The sequence below is a fragment of the Pan troglodytes genome, chromosome 6 (genome assembly GCF_028858775.2).
Source record: "Pan troglodytes isolate AG18354 chromosome 6, NHGRI_mPanTro3-v2.0_pri, whole genome shotgun sequence".
In the NCBI taxonomy this organism is placed as follows: Eukaryota; Metazoa; Chordata; class Mammalia; order Primates; family Hominidae; genus Pan; species Pan troglodytes.
The window spans coordinates 127,166,835-127,186,780 of NC_072404.2; the positions used below are offsets into that span (position 1 = coordinate 127,166,835).

Consider the following 19,946-nt stretch of genomic DNA (forward strand, 5'->3'; position numbering starts at 1 on the left):
ATCTTGCTTTATTCACATAAAAATATTTTCCTACCTCTCAGTGGAATGCATCTTCATCCAAGCAATTTTACTGCAATGCAACTGCTACAGGAAAATCCTTGTACAGACGGTATGACGTTTTGCGTTTTTTCCTTTCACTTAACATTTGCCCACTCAATACATATTGTACTATCTGTGCACTCACTCAACAGTTTCATTCATTTTGTCACTAATCACAGAGGATTTTCCATGTGGTTGTTACAGCAGATTGATGACAAGTACTGAACCACATGTCTCCTCCTACATTTCCCCTAATCCTAAGCACCTTGGAGCAGAGGTACTATGTAAACACAAAATAATAACAATCATGATAATTACAATCTGTGTCACTTTCACTCCCACCTCTCAGCAAATTAACAGTGTACTTGGCAAAGGCTTTATGATTGAACTTCCCCCAAAAGATAAAAGTAAGAACATTAAGCATGGCAATATGTGGATACTTCCCTACCCCTTGATATTTAATGATTGCCATTTCTGTCTAAAATCTTATTTGTCTTTCATCTTAGTTTCAGGAATAAGAGAGAAAACATTTCTTACAAGTACAGTCTAAGCATATCATATATGTACTTAGTTCAAAAATAAACATTCAAGAAGAAAGCTGTTTTGTCAAAGCTTTCTCTTGTCTGTGGCTATGTTCTCTCCCAAGTTTTCTCTCCATCATCCCCTACCTCTTTCTCTTGTTATTGGCATTCTAGTGCCCAGCCTTCTGTCTTGTCTCCTCCTGTGTTTCCTGTGCATCCCTCATCCTGTTTTTCTGGTTTATTCTAAACTGTTTCTTAGGTTAAGAGTGGAAACTGCATATGGAAGGGATGGAATCTGCCCTGACCAGTCCTGCAAGCGAAGGTCCCCTAGTTTGTTTAAAATGCGTTTTCTTTTAAAAACCTCTGAACAGCACCTCTTTCAGGCTTAAATTGCAAATTGTATTGAACTCAAATGAAAATCTGCCTGCCAAAAAGCAATGCGGAATGATGTAGAAATTTCCCCGTGACAGCCTACACCTCATACTTTAGAGGCTGAAAAACAAAGAACTCAAGTTAGGTAATAATTCTAAAAATACATGGAGACTTCTTTTATGGGCATAAGTTTCATTAATTTGCACAGACTTCTGATGCAGTAAGAGCTACATAATCCTCTTGTAAGAAGAGGCAAAGTTATGCACAACCTGTTTCCTTGACTAACTCAAGACCAAATGTTAGGACTGAGTCTAAAACCCAGATCATCTGTGTGCTCAGCCAGCCTTGTTCCCTCTCTTGGGAATCTTGCCATTTCCCTGTTTACCTGATACAAACTGAGAAAGAGAGGCTATCATCAAGAAGAGAAGAGTCTTTCTAGGTAACCCGGGTGAGAGTGGGTATTTTCATTTACTCTATAATAATGCCCATGTGCCCACATTGAGCTAGGGAACCCTGATAACAGTGAAAGGGGGTTTCTCATTGCTAATTGATAAGGCTGCTCTGTTCTATGCAATAGAAATTCCTAACCCTGGCAAGCAAGATAAGCCATGGCCCTGCAGGGATGACTCTGCTCACCAGGTTTTCACTCTATGAAAGAAATCTGTGTGTGTGTCGGGGATTTGACCCTCAATCTCCCTCTCTCGGTATCATAATGGGGTTATGTAGAAGTCATCACTCTAATATATAACACCTGTGTCTGTGCATGCTCTTTTTAATCCAAAGAGTAGAGTTAGAGATGTAAGGTATGGTGTCACATAGTGAATTCTCTGTCTCCAAATGGTAATTAAATGTGTGATCACTAAAAATCTTTGAAATAATGTGGAGTCTTATTGAATTATTTAGAACTGCATAGGAGAAGGCAGAGTGAAAGACTAAGAAATACCTGAGATGAATGTTACTTCTTCTGGAAAGCCCCTTTAGAGCCCCCAAGACTGTAGGTAGACCTACTGTATGCTTCTACAGCACAGTCACTGCTGGATCCCCAGCCCTGGGGAGTGCCCAATAGATAAAGCGGAATGAGCGAATCAGGTGGAGCCAGGGGAAGCAGAATTTAGTTGTGATACTCTATTCTGGATATTGCATGTTGGTGTCTATAATCTAGAATTTCAGTGTTATCAAAATGAATACATCTTTATGAAATAAGTTTCACAAAGATATAGTATGCATTAATGAAGATAATGTTTGGGCTTAGGGAAAGATGAGTTGAGTTCTTAGGAAGGAAGGTACTAGACAAATTTAAAGTCTTACTACAAGGGGTCCATTTTGGCAAGCACTACAATTTAGAAAGCAGTGAACTACTTACAGCTTTTCAGCTTCAGAACAAATTTTAAGAGGTTTTAAACATGAATTACACGTAACAAATGAGAATTTGTACCATATAACGGCATGTGTTCCTAATTCATAATGTGTGCAGTGACTCATTGTGATTATACTAATTCATTGTGATTTCTGTTGCCAAAAAAGCAATTTATTGTTTCCTGAAATAAAGTAATATTTACGCCTTCTTTCTTGTGCTCAGGTAGTAATGACACTTAAGTATCACTTTTGATTTGATTTATTCCCAAGATGCTGATCGTAAAAGCATGAAAGGAAATTATTTATAGTAGCATTTCTAGTAATATCCTAAAAATCAACAAAAGTATAAAAATCTCTATTGAATGAATCAGGTACCTTAAAATAGTCCTAATTATAGAGGCTTAATATTTTAATTATTGGTTTGATTGTAATGTCGAGGTACATCTTCTATTTCAAAGTCATATTTATACATGAGCAACTGAAATTGCATATTATCAAGCCTTTATTAAAGTAGATAAGAGGCACTAAAGAACTATGTGACTATTTATTAATCTTGTGAATTTGTTATAAATAATTAATCACAAATCTCAAGAGATTCATTTCACTGAGTGCTTTCTCATTTTGGTTCTTTGTTCAAACCAAGGACTAGTCACTGAAATGAGAGCAGTTTTCAAAAGCAATTTATTATACTGCATGAGATTTTAATCAGAATTCTTGCTAAACTCCAAGCTGCCATAAAAGACTGAAGCTGTGTACACTAGAATGAATGAGGTCTTGGTGAATAATTATGAAAACTTCTGGTTTAATTACCATATCAGAAAAAAATGATACTGTTCAGAATCCAGTACAAAGAATATATTTTATCACCCACCACTACCACAGGAAATCTCTATACCCTTCTTGCCTTTTCCTTTTAATGTAATTTTCTTAAAAGCTTCAAGATAATTTTTAATCAGGCATGCTGAAATCTATCTAACCTATTAGTCACTAATAATATTCTTCAAGCCTATATATTAATGTTTCTACTGTTGTAAATTCACGATCATAAAGTTTTGGACCTGGCCATCAATACTAAAGCACTGATATTTAGTTTTAGGTGATACTTGGGCATAAATACAAACACGAATATATTTTGTCATAGAAAAAAATGTGTTACTGCATTATTTTGCACTTCTGAAAGAACTGCAAACATTTTTCAAGCACAATAAGCAAATCCTTCTTTCAAAAAGAAATACTTTGCACATATGTTAGATTTGAAAATGACTAAGATCCATAGGAAGCTGTAGAGAAAACAAGTGCCAGAAGTGAAATCCCAAAGCACTAAAACATTCTCACTGTATCTTCTGGCCATTTAAACACAACGCATGAATACTTGGTACAAGCAATTCATCCTGTGGCTATGATCAGATTCTATGGGTAGGGCAACCTTAAAGTCTCTTTACAGCATTCCATTATTTCTCTATCTTCCATACAAATCCAAAACACAGAATTTACTAAAAGTGATTTGCTTCTGAGATATTCTAATAAAAAGCATTTAGGAAGCAATTAATGCTGAGCGAACAATCAGTATTAATTAATTAAATCAGGTGTTGAAGAACAGATGCAAACTAGGTTAATTTTCCAACAGCAAATCAGCATCAGTATCTTGCTTTGGAAAGCATTGCACACAAACATTACAATCACACCCCTTTTCTCCTCTCCCACTTATAACCCCACTTAAAATCATTATCTTGCAGGAATGGTTTTAAAATTATCAGGCATGAAAAGAGGGAGATTTGTTATGTAACATATGCAACCTGTCCTAATCAGAGATTAAAATAGGAAGACATGCCTAATCATCAACATTATAAGATCCATTCGCCAGAGTTAGGCAATTATCCTTTATTTCACACTCCACAAAGACAAAGCCCTCCTGTGAGACCTAAGCTGTCTTTGCAGCTCTCAGCTACCGTGGTGCAGAGAGGCTCAGTACTGACACCAAATCCCCAGAATGGAATCAACTTGAGATAAACATATTACTCACATACTGTTGAAGAGCTCGCGGTATGTTTCGTCACCTTTGCCTTCTGACATCAGGCTATCCAGTTTGTCAATTAGCTTGGCTTCCACCTGAAACATACCCAACTATTATTCTCTTTCCTCCCCTTCACAAGCAGGATTTCTAGGCAAGTTAAAACGTATTTCTTTGTGCCAAGGAAAAAGCCATGGTAAATTTTGTGAAAGTGACATTATCAGCTACGGTTAATAGCAGGCATCCCTTTGGAATTCTAAGGGACTAATCTAGATAGAGTTACATGACTTCACACTCCTGGCTGGGTAGCGTTTACTGCTGCCAAAGACATCTATCTATTTGTTGATTCAAACACAAATGCTTGCAGCCCAGTTTAATCGTTTGAATTCTTTTTTAGGAGCTAAAAAACTGGCAAGTCCTGTTTCTTTTTTCTTTTTTTTAAACATCACTATATATAAGGACATCAGGAAACTAACATATCCACATACATTAATTTAAATCTTTGATGTGTTTTATATCTATTTTCTTTCTCAAAACAGTTTGAGGTTGCACTAAATCTTTGCTGAAGTTGAGAACTTGCCTTACCCACGTACAGATGGTAGATCCATAGCAATAGTCTAAGTCAGCAATAAGCAGCAAGAGAGAGAAAGGACATATTTCCTGAAAACTGTAGTCAAAACATTTATATTTTCCAGGATGTAAATCCTTTGGAACTTGAATATCAGGAAAGGAAAAATATCCCTTTATCTATAACTATCTGAGGCAGAAGAGACAGAAAATGAAAAACTTCTCTATGGCCAGAGAGAGTTAAAACGATTAGGGACTGGGAGGAATATTTGACTTTGTCAAAAGACTAAGCCCAATTATTATTCCTTTAAACCAAATTTCAATCAAGAGGTAAAGACAAGGGGGAAGGAAAGTGGGTTTTTCTTTCCTAAGTACAATTTTTAAATAGTCTTTCATTCATCTATTAGCTTTCTTGAAAATAAATGTGTATACCGATACAGGTGAAACACCCATGCTTTTGGCAATAGGAGGGTTCCATGTCTGCAGTCAGATTGCTTGACTGGTTGACAACCATTCCTGAGATTTGAGGGAGGCTTCTTCTGGAGAAGCATGAGGAAGGGTCAAACCCTGTGGGCACACAGGTTTGTGCCATGACTGTGTGAACAGACAGTAGGCCTACTATCTCCAAATTGAAGGACCTGGCAGAGCAAAAGCAGTGAATTCCTTCAGAGATCTGGTTTTGTAATAAGCCTGTTTTCCCAAAACTGGAGTATAACTATTAGAACCTATGTCAATGAGAAATGGTAAGCTCATTCCCTTGGAATTTCCTTTGTAAGAATTTCCACAGCTTTCTCCTTTAAATTAATTCTCAATGCTTCAAGCAAAGAGCAATAAAACATACTGTAAATCAAATGCTCAAAGCTAAGCCATTCGCCAAATACAATGTGCAGACCACTGAGAGCTCAATGAGTTTAATCATTAACTCTCTGATTCTTCTGCTCTGTGTCCAACTGGGTGCAAATAAAGTCTCTGCAAGTTCTTAAATACAGATCTGGGAAATCACAAAATTTTTCAGCTGAAAAGGAATCAAATGGTTTTCAGGGCTTCACTGAAGGCTCAGGACAACACAGGATCTGAGAAGTATCCACGGCTGTGTGGCTTGGGAGTGGATAGGCCAGGCTGGAATCTAGGTCTGCTGACCCAGTGTTCATTTCCCAAGTTGGAGTTGAATCCGGAAGTTCACAGATGCTTCAGGAGAGCTGAAACTCTTCCAACTCTTCTGAGGAGCACTTCTGCCTACCTGTTTAAAGTTGCCACTCCGCCTCTGCTCCCAGTCCATCATATCATGAAAAATTGGAATCATGACATTCCGAAGATCTGGCTGGGGTATCAAGGTCACTTCTAGGAAGGGGCCAATCAGGGCAGGGATAAAATGAAGCTTGTGCTCTCCTAAAGTGAGACAAATATTTGAGTTTCAATATATTCAATCTTAATATGATTTCAGAAATTAATATCATAAAATTTGTTTAAAACTATTGCTAGAAATATATTCAATTATAGTCGTCTCCTCAAGCAAGAAAATATAATAACCCATGAGATACAATTAAAAATTATATAAATCGGCTGGGTGCAGTGGCTCACGCCTGTAATCCCAGCACTTTGGGAGGCCAAGGCAGGCAGATAATGAGGTCAGGAGGTTAAGACTATCCTGGCTAACATGGTGAAACCCCGTCTCTACTAAAAATACAAAAAAAAAAAATTAGCCGAGCGTGTTGATGGGCGCCTGTAGTCCCAGATACTTGGGAGGCTGAGGCAGGAGAATGGCATGAACCCGGGAGGCGGAGCTTGCAGTGAGCCAAGATCGTGCCACTGCACTCTAGCCTGGGTGACAGAGCAAGACTCTGTCTCAAAAAAAAAAAAAAAAAAAATATATATATATATATATAAAATAAATCATCAGGAATTGGTTATGTACATTATTGTATATGCACACATTAAAATTTTTATGTGATCATTTAACATAAGGCTGAAGAAAGATAACATAGGTGAAGTTTTTCAATATAATTAAGCGAAAAAGCAAAAAGCAAGTGCAATACAGTATGTATAGGAATATTTTTAATTTAAAAAATACACACACACACACATATAACTTAGTCTAGAGTATTATATCCCTAATGTTAACCACAGAGGTTATCTCTGGATGGTGAGATTACGGGTGATTTTTTTATATGAAAAAAGGTGGCTAGGTGGTTCTTATCTCTATGATATAATTTTTCTCGAGTGTCTTTTTTTTGTTTTTTTTTTTTTACATGGAGTCTTGCTCTGTCACCCAGGCTGGAGTGCAGTGACACAAACAGCTCACTGCTACCTCTGCCTCCCAGGCTGAAGCACATCTCCTGTCTCGGCCTCCTGGGTAGCTGGGATTTACAGGCACATGACACCATGGCCAGCTAATTTTTGTATTTTAGTAGAGATGGGGTTTCACCATGTTGGCCAGGCTGGTATCAAACTCCTGACCTCATGTGATCCGCCCAGCTTGGCCTCCCAAAGTGCTAGGATTACAGGCATGAGCTATCGCGCCCAGCCTGTTTTTTAAAAAATAGAGATGGGGTCTCACAACATTGCCTTGAATTCCTGGGCTCAAGCCATCCACCCGCCTCGGCCTCCCAAAGTGCTGGGATTACAAGCATGAGCCACCAGGCTGGGCCCCTTGTGTTTTTTATTAACAGAATAAATACACAACTTACATAAAAATTTAAATAGTGGTCCCCCCAAAAGAATATAAACATTTTCTGAAAAGACTAAAATGTAACAATAGTGAACCCACAATGGTGTTTTACCAAGTGCTAAAAGGTATGGTATTGATAATTCAGAGGAAAGGAAGGTGGGGAATGGTATGGACACAGATGATTTCATGTAGCAGGTGAGTTTTAAGTCTATTATGCTGGTGAGTGTTAAGTCTATTACGCTAATCATCTTTGTTAAATCTCATAAGTTTCTAGTTCTATAATATGACTATTGTATGCTATGAAAAACACACTCAAGAGCTAACCTTCAGCATCATGGCTGAAAGCACATGCTACTGAGAGCATCCACTTAGAATTTACAAGTTGGGAGGCTGAGCAGAAAGATAGCTGGCTTCATAAAGGAAGGTAATTTTCCAGTGACACTGTAGATTCACAGTGCATAGGTAGTATAAATGACTTTAGAGGGTTTTTGTTGTTGTTGTTGTTGTTATTGAGACAGAGTCTCACTCTGTCGCCCAGGCTGGAGTGCAATGGCACAATCTCAGCTCACTGCAACCTCTGCCTCCCGGGCTCAAGTGATTCTCCTGCCTCAGCCTCCTGAGTAGCTAGGGTTACAGGCACGCACCACCACGCCCAGCTAATTTTTGTATTTTTAGTAGAGACGGGGTTTTACCATGTTGCCCAGGCTGGTCTTGAACTCCTGACCTCAGGTGATCCACCCGCCTCAGCCTCCCAAAGTGCTGGGTTTACAGGCGTGAGCCGCTGCGCCTGGCTTACAGGGTTTTTTTAAAGTAACATGAATATGAAAGAATCTGGGGAGCAGCTAAAATGATGACTGAGATGAGAGCTGGGAAAACATGTGGATGTTTGTGAATTCACTGTTTTTTGTGATTGGAAGTGCCTTGGGAAACCTCCACTGTCTTTGGAAGGTGGGCCCCCATCTCTGGATAATCGCCTTATTTTCAGTGCTATGAGATGTTGGCAAGAGCATGACCAAGTCAATAGCAAGTTTTTCATATCTTGGCACAGAAAGTAACACTGGCAATAGATGAACACATGAGGAAAGTGGGCACACAATGACTTCTGGACAATCAGTGAAACTGTTGAAACATTAAAAGCTAAACTCTTGTATTATTTTTTCCTTTAGGCTAAAATATCCAGCATCAAGAAGAGTTGTTTGATTAATTCTACCCTCAAGTATTCACTCTCTATTATATCCTCAGAGTATGAGCATTTCTGTCATGATAAAACTTTCCTCCCTCTCTCAATGACACGGAAGGGTACCTGTTACTGCACACAGCTAAATATTTTAGATTTGAAGGGCCATGTTGCAATGCTGCATATGCTACCAGTGTGAGAGAAGAGAATTTAGAAAAACTTCCCCACGGTCTATAAGCCAGAGAGGTCATGGTATCTTCTGTCTCTACACATCAACTTTCCTCAACAAGGCATTACAGCAGTCAAAGCAATGGTTTGAATTTTTAAGTATTGAAATTACTATAAACACAAAGAGAGACAAAGCAGTAGTGCTTACTTCTTTCTTGTACATGTTTTGATAAGGAACAAAGTAGTCATTTAATTGTTTGGGAAGTTTGGAGAATGTCAAGATCATAAAAATGTACCTTATTCTATATTGTATGTGTTTACTGTATTTCCATTTTATTAACTCATTCAGTCATTAATCTATTCATTCAGTGACTCAAGAAATAAGAATGTCTAGTGTATTTTAAACACTGTATTCAGAAAAATACTTGTAAATAGCTAATCACAATGGGTATTTGGGCTATTGCTAAGCTATAAATCTAGTATCAAGAAAAAACAAAGGGCCGGGTGCAGTGGTTCACGCCTGCAGTCCCAGCACTTTGGGAGGCCAAGGCAGGAGAATCACTTGAGCCCAGGAGTTCAAGACCAGCCTGGGCAACATGGTGCAACCTCATCTGTAAAAAAATACAAAAAGTTAGCCCGGCATGGTGTGTCACGCTCAGAAGTTCAGTGTGGCAGGGGTCAGGGTTGGATGAGGGATGTGCTGGCAATGAGGGTGGCTTGGTTTGTAAGCTAAGCTGAGTGGAAGAGGTAGTTGGGTAGTTCAGCTGTCAGTGGTGGTGGCCAATTAGAGCTTTATTTTGTATAAAAATAACTGGGAGAGTGTGGAAGATGGGCTGTAGTGGGGACACAGATGCTGGAGGGCCAAGTAGGTTATCCAAGTAAATATGACAAAGATTGGTTCAAAAGCAGCAGCCATGGTAATAGAGAAAAGGGGCAAGAGCATGAGTGAGAGTAAACACTGCTATTAAATGATATCAAATTTATAGAAACAGGAGCCAACTTAAGATGGGAGGCAAGATCACAACTTCAGTTTGGGGCATGTTTGAGGTACTTCTAACACTGAATACTCTAGCAGGTGTCAAAGAGCCTGGTCTGGGGCTCGAGACAGAGGCCTGGGCTGGAGATGTACTATTTCAGAACTTTCAGTGATAAACAGGGTGAATGAAATCACATGGGGGAAACCTGTGGCAAAATATAAGAGGAACAAAAGGAACAGGACAGCCTGGGCACACATGTGCTGGGACAAGAGAGGAGCTGACTAAAGAGACATGGTGCAGGGTAGGGAAGGAGAAGTGGAAAAGTGGTGATGGGAAATGATAGAGAAGAGAAGGCTTTCAGAAGCAAAGAGGGGCAAGGTTGTCAAATGCAGTGACTCCTTAATAACATCTGGTACTTGTAAGCATTCCCTATGGCAGGCACTGCTCTGGGTGCTTTACATGTGTAATTTCATTTGCTCCCTACAACAACTCCAGGTGGTAGGAACTATCAACCTCCCACTTACAGAGAAGGCAGCTAAAATCCTGGGAAGTTAGGCAACTTGCCCGAAGTCACCCAGCTAGCTGGCTCTACAATGAATTCTTAATCACTCTCTTAGGAATGGGACTCACTACAGGCCTTTAGATGTGGCAGAAGAGTAATGCAAGTGAAAACCTGATTACAATGAATTACAAAGTCAAAAGAGAGAGAGACAAGGTGAGCTGGCAAGGATTTCCAATTTCTCCTCTTAAAGTTGTCTGAGAGTAAATGCAAGAAAGCCATTTAGGAACTTGAGGGGTGGAAAGGAAGAGGGATTTTTTTATCTTTCTGATGGGAGAGTGCAATCACATGTGTCATTTGTCCCATATTAATCCATCATTCCATGTGGTTGGGATGGGGTTGGGGAGTCCTCACTCTACTGCCCCAGCCTCAAGAGTAGGCATATCACCTGGGCCTTGTCAAAAAACCAGCTTCAGCTGGGTACAGTGGCACTCCTGGTAGTCCCAGCTACTTGGGAGGCTGAGGCAGGAGGATCACGAAAGCCCAAAATGAAGTACAGCTGAGAAACATAAGGACTTCTCTAAACAAACAACAAACAAACAAAACCCAGCTTCATCCCTGGCCCCAGGGACCGGTTCATGATAGGCACATCACCCAGCAGGAACAATCTGTGGCTCTGAGCGACATTCTAAAAGGGACTTTGAAAAGAAGGAATAGGCTTGAAGCTGATGGAAGCCATTTTCCCACAGAGTGGAGAAAGCCTAAGAGTACACAGAGGTTAAAGTCAACACACAGAACAAAGGAGAGCTGGGAAACAACCAGCCCTGATGTGTGTCCTCTTGAAAATGATCATGCCTGAAGCCAGATCCACCTGTGGGCTTCCTAGCTCCCAGAGACAATGTATTTCTTTAACATGACTTTGGTGTTTTGATCTTCGACTTTGTCACATGTAATTAGTGGAGCTCTGCTATAGTAGTTAGAATGTAAGCACCAGTACCCTCTGTCAAAGGCCCTCTGAACAGGGTCCTGCCTACCCTCTGCAGACCAATATGGTGATAAGGAGGAGATGGGAAGCTCTGTGCTAAGACCTTCATAAGCCTGAATTCCCTTGGAATTTCCATCCTCCTGGAAAAGGTACCCTTGACAGAGGCCACTGGTTTGAACTACCTTCTATCTTGAAGATACATAGAGGGCTTTGTATCAACTTCTCAACCACAGTCTGTGATGCTGTCCTAAGGCTGTCTCAGATATCTGCCTCCACTAGGAACTGGATCTCCTTGCCCTTGGCCTGTATCTTGAGTGCCCTAGGGGACCAAGGTCCTCATGATCTCTACTGGCAAGATGTTCACCCCCTCCTTTAGCTGCACCCTGGGGCATCTGGGAGGTCCCCCATTCTTGGGAATGGGTGCTCCCCAGAGACCTTACACCATCAGAGAGTGCCCCTCTATCACAGGAGGCGGGCTGATTTTACCTTGGCTTGAGTGTCAGTGTGAGTTCAAGTGCTCAAAGTGCTTTGATTATCTAGCCAGAAATACAGCTCCAAACACAACCCTCAGACCTGTGCCCATCTGAAAGTCCCTTTACATCACCAAAGTCATGCAGTCCTTTCCTCTCTCTCAAGGTTTCAACAAACGTAACTTAATTGTTTCTCACTAATACAGGACACATTGCTAGTTCTCTGCAGTACACTGCAGCTTTGCAACTTTTCCTTTTTAAGTTTTTCTACTGCTACTTCTGTGATCAGGAAAGTTCTGCCTTCAGCAGTTGGGAGTAAGATATCTTCTGTAGCCAAATGTTAGTCTCAATATTTTCCCATCAGCAAAAAAGATGGCCATTTGGTTTCTACGTTCTTCTAAGGCACCTATAGTGTTTCCTATTAAAATGTTACTTAATTAGTAAGGGGATTTTAAGTTCAGAAGTTAACTAGAACCATTTTTTTTTAAAGGTAAGTGCTTTAGCATGGGCCATAATAGCAGGCAATCTAGCACGTTTCCTCTGTTAAAGAAGCCTTGCCCAAAGGCAACACAGGCTCTCCAAGATCCATTTTTTAGAAAGCCAGGCAAATCACAAATTTAGGAAGTCAAAGGGGGGAATCATACAAGGTGGACAAGCTAAGGTTGCGTGGGTAAGCGTGGTTAGTCCCACCACTTAGTTCATCCAGTTCCATGGCTTGCAGCACCATGCCTTCAACCATGGGCAGCACGTTTAACATGGTGCCGAGATCCAAAAACCAGAAAGGGAAAACAGTCAGAGAATGCTCCCTGTCTTCTCCTCCACTCTGGGTCATACAGAAACGAAGAAGACTAAAAGAATGCTTTTATTCTCACTTCTTTTTCTAAATGGGTAATACATTATCTTCAGCTTACACCCCTCTGAAGTGCACTCTAAAACACCAGAACTTCCTTAACCTGAGAACGTTAAAGAGAAAAGCAACTCATTTTCTTTTGCACAAGGACAGGGCATTTTTACCAAACCTTTGCAAGTGCTGTAAGATCAACCCAGCTCTTTTAGCAATCTTATCAGGCAGAGCCAGGGAAAAAGTTCCCCAAAATTAAAAAAGCAACTTTCAGGGGAACCATCTAAAAATCCCCCTTATTTGGGGCCCTTTTAAGTTCCCTTCTCATTATAGAACCTTAGGCAAATAAAGGAAAACATAGGCTGATTTTCCAAAGACCCTAATAGGTATATAGAAGTTTTCCAAAATTTAACTCATGTATTTCACCTCACATGGAAGGATGTTATACTGCTCCTAAACCAGACCCTAACGGCAGCTAAAAAGCAAGCAGCTCTGCAAGCAACAGAGAATTTCAGAGGTGAGCAATATATTTCCTATAATACACCAAAAGGGAAGAAAGCAAATAAGGAAAGCAAAAAAATAGTAGAAACACCATTCCCAATTGGGAGGGAAGCAGTTCCAGTAAACAACTCTGACTGAAACCCCAAAAACTCAGGAAATAAATGAAAAAAGCACTTTTTAATATGATTTTAGAAGCCCATGGAAAATGAGGGCCAAACCTCTTAATTACTCTAAACTGTCTATAATAGACCAAAAGACAGATAAGAATCCTGTAGCCTTTATGAAAAGGCTGAGAAAGGCACTAATAGAATACAACCCCTTACCCCTAATTCAATCAAGGGATGGCTCATTCTAAAAAACAAGTTTATTACACAGGCAGCTCCCTATATTAAAAGGAAACTACAAAAGCAAGCTATAGGACCAAATAGCACCTTAGAAAGTCTCCTAATGGTGACCACTTTGGTCTTTTATAATAGGGACCAGAAGGAGGCCCAAAGGAAAAAGAAAAATCTCAGGAGAAGGACAAAGGCTCTAGCAGCAGCTTTGCAGGCTTGCAAAGTCCAGGATCCCCGAGGTGCATCTGCTAGTTGCTATCAGGGTAGCAGGCCAGGGAATTTTAAAAAGGAATGCCCAGGCAGCAAGAAAAAGCCACCTCAACCCTGTCCAGCCTGTGGCGGAGACCACTGGAGACAGAACTGCCCCCAGAGGTGGAGGTCACTGGGTTCAGGACCAGTCTCACAGATGGTCCAGCAGGACTGATGGGTCCCAGGGCTCAAGCCCTGGCTCCAGCAGCTCAAACTGCCATTATAGCACAAGAGCCCTGAGTAATTCTGAAAATTAAAGAAGGGAAAGTAAACCTCCTTCTAAACACTAAAGCCAGTCTCTCTCTTTTCTCCTCTCTAATCCAGGCCTCCCCTCTTCCCATAGCAAGACTGTAAGGAGTGTCTCAGGAAAAACTCTAATCCAATATTTTTCTCAACCTTGGTTGCAGTTAAAAGGACCTATTATATACACGTGCTTCCAAGCCACTGTCATAATAGTTCTACTAGTCAAAAAAAGCCTCCAAGTTAACCCTAGGAAATAATTTAACTGTTTACACTCCACATAATGTGGCAGAATTACTGTCCCCTAGGGAAAGCTCTTAGCTAACAGCCAGTAAAACAAGAAATACAAAAGGAGGATAAGCAGTAGTCACTCTAAATAACATCTCTTCCCAGGCACAGCGCTCAATTCGCTAAGCTAATAGCTCTTACAAGAGCACTTGAATTAAGCAAAGGAAAGGTAGCTAACATTTATACTAACTCCAAGTATGCTTTCCTAATTTTCCATGCTCATGTTGCCATTTGAAAGGAAAGATATTCTCTTACCACTAATGACTCTCCTATAAAATATCACCAGAAAATCAATAGGTTATTATCCTCAGTTTTTCTTCCACAAGAAATAGCAAGAATGCATTGCAGGAGACATCAGAAAGAAACAAGTGAGGTAGCCAAAGGAAATAAATTGGCTAATCAGGCAGCTAGGTCAAAGGCAAGGAAGCCTCAAGGCATCAACATGCTTCAAACTGCTTCTAATCTAGGAAGGCTCCATAAAAGAAATTAAACTTCAGTATTCCCTACAGAAATAAAAGAGGCCACTTCTCAAGGGCATACTTTCCAGCCCTCAGAATTGCTATGGTCAAATAATGGCAAACTCCATTTGCCAGGCTCCAGCCAATGGAAAGTCCTTAAAATCTTTCACCAAGCTTTTCACTTGGGAAAGGATAAAACTTAACAATGTGCTCAGATATTGTTTTCAGGCAGAAAACCTCTAAATTGGTTAAGCATGTAACCTATTACTTCCAACAAAAATGGACACAAGTAGCAGAAGCCCAACCCCAGAAAACAGAGCCAACTTTATTCAACCCAGGACATTTAGTATTAGCAAAAACTCTCATCTCTCTCTCCTTCCATAAGCCAAGCTGGAAAGGGCCCTACACTGTTCTTTCAACCCCTTCGGCAATAAAAGTTACAGAAACCAACTTCTGGATACATCACATTCAAGTCAAAGTCTAAAAAGCTAAGGGAGCAACCTCTGACAGCCCAGAGGAATGTCCTAAACATAAATGTGAAGAAATAGAAAATCTTAAGCTAAAACTCATAAAAAATAAGTAACTAAGTAAAGGCTATTCATCTTAATCCCACTCCTACCTAACCTTTCCTCTCAAAGTTCACCACCAAATATTAAAACTTCTTTTTAACTCATATTTGCAAGCAACTTTTAATTATACATGGGATTGCATTTGTAACTTTATAAACCCACAAAGAAGATTACATCTTGGCAAGTAAAGAAATAATTTTAAATGGAAATTATTTACTATGCCACTCTTGTGGAAACTGTTATCATCCCACTACTAATTGCAATAAAACTATACACTGTGTCACCCACAATGTGGAATTCTGGTAGTAAAATTCTAATTGCTGTAATATTTTGCCTGATTATCATCCTTATAACAGGATTAATAACTGCAGGAAAGATTTACTCAAGGTTGTTTTGGTTATAGCAAAAGTAATAGGGATAAAAAGTAAGTATAAAAGTTTTACTATCACTAAGTTTAATAGGACTTTTTTACTAAAGGTTGATAATACAATGCACTTTAAGCTAGGAAAAGACTGTTATTTTAAAAAGATTTTATATAAGGAAAGATTTTGTATGGTAAATACTTGTCCTAAAAAAAAAAAAAAAAAAAAGCAACAACAACAACTGGTTATTTGAAGGAAAGATGTTTAGAACAAGTCAGAAAGTTTAAGTATGTTGTAGTCTGTGGAAGCTATAAAAAAATTAATAAATTGTCAAATTAATGCTAAAATTATTTTAGCCACCCAATAACATATCTCTCCCGATCATACTGCAAGTTATAAAAATAGCCTAAGCCTAAAATTACTCTCTAATGGCAAGTCAAGGGGGAAATATATGCTTTTCCTCAAGAAAAATGTTACTTTTATGTTAACGTTTCTGGTAATGTACAGCGACATCTAGTAAAAACAAAACGGTATTGCAATCCACTGGTGTAACAAACAGGTGTCAAACTCTACTGTCAGTTATGGTCTATAGGACCCCCACTAATGGTGGTAATCTTAATGCTTATATTCTAACTCTGTATTTTAAACTTTCTTGTAAAATTTATCTTTTTTCGCCTAAAGGTAACCAAACTCCAAACAGTGCTGCAAACAAAGCCAAACACAGACACGCTATTCTTCCAAAAACCCTTAAATCAACCTCAGGAGAAGGCCCAACTGCTGTTCCCCCACACGACACCCCTTTTCAACAGGAAGTAGCCAGAAAGAATCATCATCCAACACCCCCTAACAGCAGTTAGGTTTACGTCTCTTTAAAGGAGGAATAATACAGGATTTATTAAGAAATAACTTTTAGGCTGATAGTAGTGGTAAAGTTTCTCTGTGAAAATTTTCCTGCAGTAAAAAGCAACCGCCCGAAACATTTCTTCTCTAACGGAAAAGGCGGCTAAAGAGCCAGGCTGGAAAACTTTGATATGCAAATGCCAGTGATTAAAAACTAGGTCCATCTGACATGGGCAATACGGCGATTCCTACCACCTGTGCCAAGTGTCATGGCCACCTCCGGATAACACCATGTGTTCAGAACATCATGGCGACCCACATTTGCATATTAAAGGACTAAGGTGGGAGGGCCAGGTTTTTTGCGGACTGTGTGAATGACACACCTGGTCAAACCAATCCCCTGGGCCCATGCAAATCAAACATCGCCTCCTTCAGCGTCTGATATAACTGATCATTTTTCCGCTGCTCATGCAGTCTCTTTGTTTCAAGCCTCCCCACCTCTGTCTCTGTACAAGGGAGCTGTTTTCTTCTTTCTTTTCTATTAAACTTTTCGCTCCTTAAAACCACACCACATGTGTGCGTGTCCTTTTATCTAAATTGGTGCAAGACCAAAAACCCTGGTGTTCTTCCATTCATCAGAGCCATGTCATCACTATCTCTAAATCACTTATCCATACCCATTATGTGTGAGGAAGAAACATGGCTCATAAATCCTTTTGCATTCCTACCTTTATTTTTGACCTAGATATTCTTTTGTCTTTCCCAAAGGACTGCTTAGTTTTCCTCATCAGAGCAAGAATACCTCAAAAGAAACTTTTTATTAATCTAATTGTATATTTACTGCCCAAGGAATACTTTCTTTTCTTTTTTCCTTTTTTTTTTTTTTTTTTTTTTGAGACGGAGTCTCGCTCTGTTGCCCAGGCTGGAGTGCAGTGGTGCGATCTCAGCTCACTGAAAGCTCCGCCTCCTGGGTTCACGCCATTCTCCTGCCTCGGCCTCCCAAGTATCTGGGACTACAGGCGCCCATCAACACGCTCGGCTAATTTTTTTTTTTGTATTTTTAGTAGAGACGGGGTTTCACCATGTTAGCCAGGATAGTCTTAACCTCCTGACCTCATTATCTGCCTGCCTTGGCCTCCCAAAGTGCTGGGATTACAGGCGTGAGCCACCGTGCCCAGCCAGAATAAATACTTTCAAGACTGACAAACTCACTGAAATATAAATTCATAGCTCTCCCTATATTTTCCTCATTCTATCAACATATACAATTCCAGCCAGTAACTAGCGGCTAGCATTTGCAATTCCTTCCCTCAGTTATTTTTGTCAGGGTAGAAAACCCGTGCAACCTGAACTTAATCACTCTTACTGTCATTTTAAAAAGCCTAAACCCACTAAACAGCTTATCAAGATGTCCTGGAAATTGAGTGGGGGGAAAGACAAAAGGGGGAAGAAAATTTCTGTTGGGGCAAAGGCTCACAAATTCTGAGATTAACAGGTCTTGCATTTGTTCCATAACCCTGCCTCATGAGATGGCTGCAGGGGCTCAAAGTCCAGCCACAGAGGCTGTGCCCCAGCAGAGCCCCAGCTATGCTCTCTCTGCTGCCTTGACACTGTGTAAGACACTAAACCTTTGCACAGCTTTTGGGTGTGTGTGAAAAAAGGGGGATGGAACAGAGAGGGAATACAAAATGAAACTGAATTTCCTGCCAGCCGGAATAGTTCTCCCATGCCTGAGTTGGTAGATGAGATTCAGAGCTTCTATGTTACTATCTTGGTCTTTAGTCTTTCCGGAGCCTGGCATCCCTTGGCCTCTCTAATGAAGACCATATTAGCATGCACTTGCTTGAGTACTTTTGAATCTCTTAAAAAAAATCTCTTCCACTTATGATATTTTACAATCAAATTTTCTTCAAATTTCTTTTTAATATGAAAAATTTCAAATGCACACAAAATCACAGAAAATAGTTTAAAAAAAATCCATACATCCATCATCTAGCTTCAGTGATTATCAAGACTCTTGTCCTTCCCATTTTACCTAATACCCCAACTATTTTTTTTCTAGAGTACTTTAAAGCAGGCCTGAGACATTGTTATCAGTCTACTTGTACATACATCTGTAAGCATCTTTAACAGATAGGACATTTTACAAATATAGAACCCTAATGCCTTTATCACACCTAACAAAGAAATAAAAATTCCTTAAATTAATTAAAAACCCAGCCTATATTAAAATTTCCTTCGATGGTCTTAAAACATGTCATGTATAGCTGGTTTCTTTCAATCACAATTCAAACAAGGTCCATATACTACATTCTGCAGCCTGATTTTTTCCATTGACAGTTAAGAAGGTCAGAGAAGTCACACCTACATTTAAGTCATTGTGCAGGAATGCATGAGAATAGCTTATTTGCTGAAAACATACTTTGGGAACACGGAATCTGCAAACCTGAACAGGCTCTCCAACCACAGAAAATTTAATTCCTACAGAACCAGCAAAGCAATTTTGAGCTATGTATGGCAACAGCAAAATAAACTTCATTTAAATGGTTTCTTTTTAAACCATAGATTTAGTATACTTTCTCTACCTCTAATTGTTGGCCACATGGTCTTATTTTGAAGTATTTAGGGCACCTGCTACTTGGACTGTTGGAGTTTTATATTTATGCACACAGAACAGCCTGCTAGGGAAGTACTGATTTTTTTTTCTACAGCAGTTACAAGACACTGTGTTTGCAAACGTGGAACAAAGAGCTCACTTTATATTTAGTAAGAATGTTAGTTCATCTAAAAATAGAAAGAAAAACTTAACCTTGAAGAAAGATAAAAGCCAACACTGGAACATTCTAGTAAAGACTAACCTTTTTCTCTGTTCTTGCAAGTAGGGGTACAGATGGGTAAAGTTTTGGGGGAAAATATATGCCTTCCTCCGCCACGGCTCTTGATAGAACATTTTTTAGTCCTTCAACTTAGAAAATGAAAATGCTGAGGAATACCATATTTAAGAAAAGGTGTTTACTTATCACTAGTTGGCTTTTATGCTCCAAAAATACATTATTTTACCGAAACTGCAAATGAGATACCACCTCACACCCATTAGGATGACTACTGTCAAAAAACCAGGAAATAACAAATGCTGGAGAGAAAATGGAGAAACTAGAATGTGTGTGCTCTGTTGGTGAGAATGTAAAATGTTACAGCAGCTGTGGAGAACAGTTCCTCAAAAAATTAACAATAGAATTCCCATATGATCCAGCAATTCCACTTCTGGCTATATACCCAAAAGAACTGAAAGCCAGATCTCAGAGATATTTCATATGCCCACGTTCATAGCAGCACTATTCACAATAGACAAAAGGCAGAAGCAACCCAAATGTCCACTGAGGAATGAATGAATAAAGAAAATGTGGTCTATCCATACGACAGAATATTATTCGGCCTTAAAAAGGAAAATTT

The 19,946-nt window shown here is 39.6% G+C and overlaps 1 protein-coding gene across 11 annotated transcripts in view; it reads right to left on the reverse strand.

The window, feature by feature from the left end:
* The window catches only part of DOCK4 (dedicator of cytokinesis 4), a 472,223-nt gene that overhangs the window by 58,260 nt on the left and 394,017 nt on the right, over positions 1 to 19,946 (reverse strand). For all 11 annotated transcript variants that reach the window (XR_008536523.2, XM_519315.8, XM_009453992.5 and 8 more), the window contains exons 31-32: positions 6,107 to 6,255; positions 4,312 to 4,397 (exon numbers count right to left, since the gene is read on the reverse strand). Coding sequence is in view for 10 of the 11 variants with exons in the window: in XM_519315.8 (XP_519315.6) it covers positions 4,312 to 4,397; positions 6,107 to 6,255 (235 nt within the window). In the remaining variant the exon portion in view is untranslated. The remainder of the gene's footprint in view (positions 1 to 4,311; positions 4,398 to 6,106; positions 6,256 to 19,946) is intronic.